At 49.6% G+C, this 9,067-nt stretch overlaps 1 protein-coding gene across 1 annotated transcript; it reads left to right on the forward strand.

Moving 5' to 3' along the window:
• Nucleotides 1-335: 335 nt before the first annotated feature.
• On the forward strand, nt 336-2,192 carry LOC119458624 (uncharacterized). Its single transcript, XM_037720465.1, has one exon. It carries the CDS (start codon nt 336-338, stop codon nt 2,190-2,192), a length of 1,857 nt encoding a protein of 618 aa, XP_037576393.1.
• The last annotated feature ends 6,875 nt before the right edge of the window (nt 2,193-9,067 follow it).

Here is a 9,067-nt window from a genome sequence, read left to right on the forward strand (position 1 = left end):
AGGCCAGCAGAAAACTAGGTGGGGTGATGAAGTTAGGAAATTTGCAGGCGCAAGTTGGAATGAGCTAGCGCAAGACAGGGGTAATTGGAGATCACAGGGAGAGGCCTTCGTCCTGCAGTGTACATAAGCAGGCTGATGATGGTGATGATGATCTATTAATTTAATTCTCAACCACTTATTCACAAATTTTGTTTACATTCTTTTACGTTTCGTTTTTCTCATTTGTTTTTATTTACTACCCGGTTTTTGGCCGATCCTCCAGAGTGCGTATGTGCCAAAAACATCTAAGCACTACATTTTCATCGTCATCGTCATCATCATCGTCAGTCGCAGCCATGGGGCTGTTTGGTATTCTACATTGGGCGGCGCTTACCAGGCGACAGACGTTCTTTTATATCGTTTCGTGGTTCATCACATCTATTACGCTTCTCATTCTGGAACTCAAGTACCTTCCTCAGGTGTTCAGAGAGATGGACCTCCTATGGAGTGGCTTCGTGTTCCACACGCCGGGTTGCAAGATGCCCTTCTACGATCCCTACCACTGGACCATCAAGCACAGCGCGCTGAAGACGACGTACAATTACGATAACTACTGCGCTTACGCCACGCGGCCAAACGCGGTGCGCCAGGCTCTCGACGTATTCACCTTGGACGAAAACGTGCTCGAGGGACATTACAATGCGTCCGTGAACGAAACCGACTGCTACTATCAGGTAGTGCTCAGAAATATGACGGCTTCGGTCCCCGACGCGGAGCCAGTGCTCGGACCTCGAGTGCGCGTCGTCTTCGGCAGGCCTCTGCGACAAGAGTACATCCGGATATCTTGCGAAGCGAACGGTGAGCCCCTGTTCTCCGACTACTTCTTCGTTCCAGTCGATAAGCGAGACGCCGGCGAAGCGCGTTCGCGGGGCCAGCTCAACGTTCTCATCCTGGGCGTTGACTCGACGTCACGGCTCAACTTCCACCGGCGAATGTCCAGGACTCGCCGGCTTCTGGTCGACGAACGCGGCGCCTACGAGTTCCTCGTGTACAACAAAGTCGGCCTCAACTCGTTTCCAAACCTCATTCCGCTGCTGACGGGCCTGTCGAGCGCGGACGTGACCAGCCTGTTCAGGAACAATCACTACGACAGTCTGCCGGCCATCTGGAAGGTGTACAAGTCGCTCGGCTACGCGACGTTGTATCTCGAGGAAATGCCTGACTGGGGCATCTTCGCGGGCGCCTACGGCTTCAAAGAGGCGCCTACCGATTACTACACGCATCCCATGATGCTCCTGATGGATAAAAACACCTCGGACCCCGTCAGGTGCATGGGTGGCCGTCTGAAGACGAAGGAAGTGCTAAGGTACGTCGCTGACATACTCAAGTTTCACAAGGATCGGAGGCTGTTTGCTTACGTGTGGCTGTCGTACATGTCACACGACAGCGTCGACCACGTAGCGTACATGGACGCACCGTTGGAGCGGTTCTTCAAGGAACTCTCGGCTAGTGGCGTTATGGACAGCACAGCCGTGCTGTTCCTCAGCGATCACGGTATGCGGCAGGGGGCCTTCCGCATGACAGAGATAGGCCGGCACGAAGACAAGACGCCCTTCGGTCTTTGGGTCTTCCCTCGACGCTTCCTCAGCGAACACCCCGAAGTCGCCGTGTTTCTGGAGGTCAACCAGCGCCGCCTGGTGACCACGTACGATTTCCACGCGACGCTTCTGAGCATCGCCTCTCTGCCAGAATTAAGCGCGCTGCCGTCGAACAAGGGTTTAAGCCTGTTCGGGCCAGTTCCACCGGAAAGGACTTGCGAAGACGCCTTTGTACCGCAAGCCTTCTGCGCCTGCATCGGTACGGAGAAGAAGCTCGACGACGCGTCGATGAGCCAGTCCTTCGCGCTCTTCGCCGTAGCCCATATGAACGCTCTGGCGGAGGCCTATTTTCCAGGCAAGTGTGCCACATGGAGTTTGGATAGCGTTAATGGAGCAACTGTTTTCGGAGGCAGCGTGGCGGGCAAGGTGCTGATCCGCGTCTCACTTAAAACGCTGCCCGAAGCCTATTTCGACGTCTACGGCGGCGTTCGCAACGCCTCGTCCTGGGAGAAGCACGTCGACTTTGTCGACCGCACTGACAGTTACGCGAACAAGACTGCTTGCCTGGAGAAGAGTTCTTGGCAGAAGGTTTGCAACTGCAAAGACCAGACGTGACTTCTGGTGCATGGATTATATGGGATAGTTGTATAGATGACGTAATGACGCGTGAAGACGAAACGGTCACGCGAAGTGTGACAAATGTATGTTTTACTTGGTGTATTCGGACTCTTGCTCATTTTTCCTTTTGCTTATGTGCATATCAATTTGTGACACTGTCGCCTGAACGAAGCGCGACACTCGCGTAGAAATACGTCACCGTCATCATTTGACAATCATTGGGTAATTTTTCTGCCCTAAGGAAGGCCCACAGCCTCTCGAACGAGAAAGAAAACTAGATATATATTGGTGCAAGTTCGAGGAACAGTCTTCGGCAAAACAATTTTGTTTTAAACCATGCGTTACGATTCCTATATGTGTTCCCTTAGTGGTTTTGGTGCATATGGTTATCCTGACAGGAGACCCATAGCTAATGGTGTGCGAAGATTCGAAATTTCGAATACAAATCGCATCTATAATATTTGCTATTCGATTCGTATTAGATTCGCGGATCCGCTATTCGAAGTTGCCAAACATTTGTTTGGATAAAATAGTGCACGAGATAGCAATAGTGCTTGCAATCTACAGGGAGAAAGACTGATGCAGATGGAGACTCGTCTGAATGATTCCGCGCAGGATAACGGTGGCTGTTACGCAGACGATCTAGTTCCTAAACATTATCAAGGAGGAAGTCACTTAAACAGAATAGTTACCAGCGGTTGAGTAATCGTGTCTCGCCTTGTCAGCCTACGAATCAACTGTCTGTGCTTAGACATTTTTAATGCTTTAGCATTAAGTGTGGCAAAGTCTAATAAATGTACACATGTGTAACGTGTGGGAAGCCAGTCACATGGTAGAGAGGGGGCATGTAGGATAGCTTAGAAAAACGTGTGTGTGTGCGTGTATAATGACCATATAAAGCCAACAGACAAGCCAAGAAAATCATCAAGGAAATTGGCGGTAGCTAATCTTCAAATGTAGAAAGTAACAAAGAAAAGGAACATGAAAGTGGAGGAAAAGGTAACTTGACGCTGGTGGTGGGTGAACTCTCAACGTTGGCATTACGCGTGCGTTGCACTAACAATTGTGCTACGGCGACGGCTACCACCGGCGGCCAGTAATTTTCGCCATGGTCATGACGAAAAGATACAGTCACGGCTTGATACAGTCGTGATTAACAAAAGCCCTCGGTTTCCTTCTTGCCTCGTATATATAATATATATATATATATATATATATATATATATATATATATACAGGGTCTCCCAGCTATCACGCAGCACGATTTAAAACAACAGGAATGGCGTTACGCGAAGCAAACCTAGTGCGTATTGTTTCCAGTACAGTGGAGTAGCCGCCAGTAATTTTTTCGTTGCTGAGATTTGATTATCTAATTGTAATTAATTATCGAACTTGAGAAGTACTGCCTTAATTATCAAAGTGTCAATGAGAAAATTGTAGAGCGACATGAAAAACTCCCGATACAGCTTTCTGTTGCTCAATACGTGCCACATACATGTGCTTTTCCGAGCGTGAAAGGAGCCCGCGAATACACACAGAATTTCCACGCGACTGATCGCTCGAGGCACTTTGCGTGTATTCGCAGGCGTCTTTCACGCTGGGAAAAACACTTTTATGTAGCACGTATTGAGCAACAGAAAGCTGTATCGGGAGTATGTTATATATATATATATACAGGGTGTTTCAGCGAACACTTTCAAAATTTTTTTAAGGATGCCTGTGGCAGATAGCCCAATTCTAGTTCATGAGCTGGTCTACTCGAAGAGGCGGACATTACTTTCACAAGAAATTGAAAGGCATAATCGAATCATTAACAAAATTCACTAATTAAGTTTTTCACTAATTACCTGATGGCCCATATTGCAATGTACAAATTGTAGCCGTGGAGTTCGCAAGGTGGATCCACTTGAAATTAATTCTCAGGTTGACACCAGTTTCGAGATATTAATTCCCGAACTTTGCGGAAAAATGCATTGACGTTCCAGTTGAGTTTGTGCTTAAATGCAGAAAGCGACGTTTTGTTAGGAAACTAACTGGAACGCAAATGCATTTCTCCGCAAAGTTCCGGAATTAATATCTCGAAACTGGTGTCATCCCGAGAATTCGTTCCAAGTGGATCCGCCTTGCAAACTCCACGGCTATAATTTGTTAATTGCAATATGGGCCATCAGATAAATAGTTAAAAACTTAATTAGTGAATTTTTGTTAATCCTTCGATTATGCACTTTAATTTCTCGTGAAAGTAGTAATGTCCGCCTCTTCGAGTAGACCACCTTATTAACTAGAATTGGGCTATCCGCCACAGGCAACCTTTATAAATTTTGGAAAGTGTTCGCTGAAACACCCTGTATATCATGCATAAATAAGTAAAACGACAAAAATTAGGGTCCATTAATTATTTGTAACGCTTCAAAATAAGCCAGAAACGTTAAAACAACGTGTCACATTGCACTTGAAATTCTGCCTATTCATTCAAAGTATAAAATATCTGGAACAGACAGTTTTTCTTCAGTGCAGTGGATATAAATATAGTATTACAGTCAATGTAGCCGCATTAGTAGAAGAGGAAGTGTGAGCGGAGAAGACGAGGAAGAGAACGTTTTTGGTCGTCCGAGGCTCCGTCAATAAACTCCGTTTGTCTCGCGTCGTAACAGTTTCTGGTGGGAGGTGCGGGGTACTTGAAGTAACAACGGTGCCGAAGCCATTTATTCTTCGCCGGAGTCGTCGCCTCGCCGGACTACCACCTTCGCCTGTTAACACAGCCCACGAAGGAGACGCTCGGGGACCGATACCTGCCGCTCCGGGATCAATGCCTGCTGGTACGCGGCGCTACTACCGAGAACTTCGGGTTTTCGCCGGGAGAGCAGGTGAAGATGTAGAAGAATGGCTCAGACATTACCAACGGGTAAGCAAGTCCAACGGCTGGAACACCACCGACCAACTAACCAACGTTATCTTCGCTCTCAGTGACACTGCTCTGATGTGGTTTGAGAACCACGAAGAATTATTAACAACGTGGGAACGTTTCGTTCATGACCTAAAGGAATGCTTTGGCGACTCGGACGCAAAAAAGAAACGCGCAGAGCATACCCTGGCACAGAGAGCACAGCTACCAGGGGAGACTTGCACTGCCTACATCGAAGAGATCTTGAAATTGTGCAAGCAAGCCAACGCAAGAATGTCCGAGGAAGACAAGGTCGGGCACCTGCTCAAGGGCATAGCAGAGGATGTCTACAATTTTCTGATCGGCAAGGACAGTCTCGCTTCAGTGTCTGATGTCATGAAGCACTGCCGTACGTTCGAGGCGCTGAAGATGCGCCGAATAACGCCAAAGTTTGGCCGATTGGCCAATGTTACCACTGTGGCCAGCATCGATATGAGCTCTTCATTTGACTTGGCGTCGACCATACGACAGATCGTCCGCGAAGAGCTAGACAGGCACACCGAGACGACACGTCGCCTGCCTGATGTCTCTGATGCCTCCTTTTCGCAAGCCCCGGCGACTTCACCACCTTTGAATGGATGGCAACCGTCGGTCAGCGTCGCGAATGTGTCAGAGTACCGACACGCACCGGCATCGAGAGGCCACTACTCTTCGGATACCCGATTTGAACCTCACCCTCGTTACGCACGTTCCTCTGGACGCCCCACCACTGGCAATGCTCCGCGTTACGACCCAGTCATTCGTCCTAGGCGTGCAGACGTGTCTGACAGCTCTGAAGACTACCGCAGAAGCCGTCCGCTTCCGACATGCTACGTCTGCGGCGTCCTTGGCCATATATCCCGTTTTTGTCCTCAACGCCAAAGGTATCCGTACGATCAACTTGCTGCCCCAGCCCCCAACGCCCAATGGCCTTCTATGGCGCAATCGCCTTCTAGCAGCAACTTTTGGCAAGGAAGCTTACGGAACCGCTCACCTGCCTCCGATCGTAGCGTGACGCCACCTCCTGTTCCTCGATTGCACCGGTCTCCTTCACCACGGCGTCGTGCAAGATCACCACCGCCGGAAAACTAGAGAGCGCGGCCAATGGAGGTGAGGTCGCTGGAGATTCGCTGCTGAAAGATATGCCTCCACCTGTGTTTATGTTGAAGAACAAAGTGAAAGTCCTCGTTGATGGTGTGTCTACATTGGCGTTAGTGGACACCGGTGCTGTTGTCTCTGTGATGAGTCTCGCTTTCCAAAGGTTATTAGGACGCAAAGTGGTATTTCAATGGAACCAAGTGGCAACATTTTGTGGCGTGAGCGGGGATTCGTTGCGGCCTGTTGGTTTTTGCACTGCACAAGTGTCACTGGGTGGTAGAGTTTTCACGACTGAATTTACAATCCTCCCCCGTTCCTCACATGATGTTATATTAGGTATTGATTTTCTGCAGATGTGCGGTGCCACCGTTGATTGCCGAACAGGGGAGATGTTTGTGAGTGGTGACATTTCTTACGAGCTCATGCAGGATGCTCCAAACGAGGATGGCGCATTTCATGCCTGTGAGGACACTCTCGTGCCTGCTTTGTCAGCTGTGTGTGTGCCGGTGGGCTGCGCTACTACCACTCATCGGGCCTTCGACGCCACAGTAGAGCCGGCGTATTTACCGTGCACTGAAGAAGAACATTTTTCTGCCACATTGTCTTGTGTCTGTTGCTCAGCGGCGCTCCAAATTATGGGTTGTCAACCCTTCAGGCGAAAACGCAGTGGTACCTGCTGGCATGAAGCTTGCTTCCTTCAAAGAGCACAGATCGACGCCCGTCGCCGTGCTCACAGATGCTCCACATACACGAGTTGACATCTGCTCGGAGGACTCGAAGATTCTGCCAATGATCAGCAAGTCGATCAGCATGGACGAGCGCCGTACATTAGTGAACGTCCTGACTAAACACTTAAGCATCTTCGACTTCGCCCAGGGCGATAACGCGCCGTCCATTCCTGCGTCTCGAACCAAGCACAGAATTAACACGGGGTCGGCGCAGCCTGTTCGACAGAAACCCTATAGAGTGTCACCGTCAGAGCGCCAGATTATCGACGAACAGGTTCACGAAATGCTACAGAAAGGAGTAATTCAGGAGTCATCTAGTCCGTGGGCTGCTCCAGTTATACTGGTGAAAAAGAAAGACGATACTTGGAGATTTTGTGTGGACTACCGCCGTCTCAATTCCATTACCAAGAAAGACGTTTACCCTCTTCCAAGGATTGATGACGCATTGGATTGCCTTCATTCAGCATCCTACTTTTCTTCTGTAGATTTGCGATCGGGTTACTGGCAAATCCCAATGCACCCGGCGGATAAAGAAAAAACGGCCTTTATAACCCCGGATGGCCTTTTTGAGTTCAACGTCATGCCGTTTGGGCTTTGCAATGCACCCGCGACTTTCGAAAGATTTATGGACACAATTCTTCGAGGCCTCAAATGGCATATTTGCATGTGTTACCTAGACGACGTTGTCATCTTTGGAAGCACTTTTGAAGAGCACAACAGGCGCCTGGAAGTCGTCTTAGACTGCATCGAAAACGCCGGCCTAGTACTCAATTCTAAGAAATGTCACTTCGGTGAGCGGCAGACATTGGTGCTTGGCCATCTTGTAGACAAGGATGGTATCAGGCCTGATCCACAAAAGACAGCAGCTGTTGAAGCGTTTAAGCCTCCTCGGTCTGTTAAAGAGCTTCGTAGTTTCCTAGGCCTCTGCTCTTATTTCCGCCGATTTATACCTGCTTTTGCCGATGTCGCCTATCCCCTGACTTGTCTTCTGCATAAGGACGCCGTTTTTGAGTGGACTCACGAGTGTGACGCATCTTTTCGTCAACTGAAGTTCTTACTGACGACGGGTCCCATCCTTCGGCATTTCGACCCAGCTGCACCAACAGAGATCCACACCGATGCGAGTGGCGTGGGGGTCGGGGGAGTCCTCGTTCAGCGATGCGGCCGGAACGAGCATGTCATTGCTTATGCGAGTCGTACGTTAAGTAAGCCTGAACGCAATTACACCGTTACGGAGCAGGAATGCCTAGCGGTCATTTTTGCTGTGCAACGTTTTCGCTCGTACGTGTATGGACGCCCATTCACAATCGTCACAGATCATCATTCGTTGTGTTGGCTTGTCAATCTTCGTGATCCCTCTGGTCGACTCGCGCGCTGGGCTCTACGTCTTCAGGAGTACAACTTCACAGTTTCATATAAGAGTGGTCGCCGACACGCTGATGCTGACTGCCTTTCGCGAATGCCGCTAAACACCACTCTTTGTGATGCCGATAACTTTGATCACTTGATTGCTTCTTTGGCACCTGCATTCCCTGATAAAGAGACCTTCGAGAAGGAGCAGCGAGAAGACTTCAGCTTAGAGCCACTTTTCAACGCGCATGACTCCACAACAAGCCGTGGATTTTGTGTTCGTGATGGCCTCCTCTACAAGAGGAATTTCGCAACCACTGGTGCCCGCTTCCTTCTTGTAGTTCCGGAGAAGCTACGCTCCTCTATTCTGCAGGTTATGCACGACGATCCTACCTCCGGACATCTCGGAGCAGCGCGTACATTTCATCGTGCCCAAGAACGGTTTTACTGGCCCCGAATGCGTCGGTCGACTGAAATGTATGTGGCCAGTTGCGCTCAGTGTCAGGCCCACAAACACCTAACTACGACGCCAGCCGGCCTCCTACAACCAGTGACGCCTCCGAGCTCTCCTTTCGAGCAAGTTGGAATTGATCTCATGGGTCCCTTTCCCCGCTCATCGAAAGGGAACCGTTGGATCATCGTATGTGCCGACCATCTGACCCGGTACTGCGAGACAGCTGCTTTGCCATCTGCCACCGCCAGCCAAGTTTCCTTTTTCCTCCTGCATTCGATCATTCTCCGTCACGGCCCTCCTCGAGTAATCATCAGTGACC

Source organism: Dermacentor silvarum, chromosome 7 (assembly GCF_013339745.2).
Source record: "Dermacentor silvarum isolate Dsil-2018 chromosome 7, BIME_Dsil_1.4, whole genome shotgun sequence".
Taxonomy (NCBI): domain Eukaryota; kingdom Metazoa; phylum Arthropoda; class Arachnida; order Ixodida; family Ixodidae; genus Dermacentor; species Dermacentor silvarum.

Excerpts from the sequence above, each read along its gene's own strand:
- LOC119458624 (XM_037720465.1), top strand. The coding sequence starts at position 336 with ATGGGGCTGTTTGGTATTCTACATTGGGCGGCGCTTACCAGGCGACAG.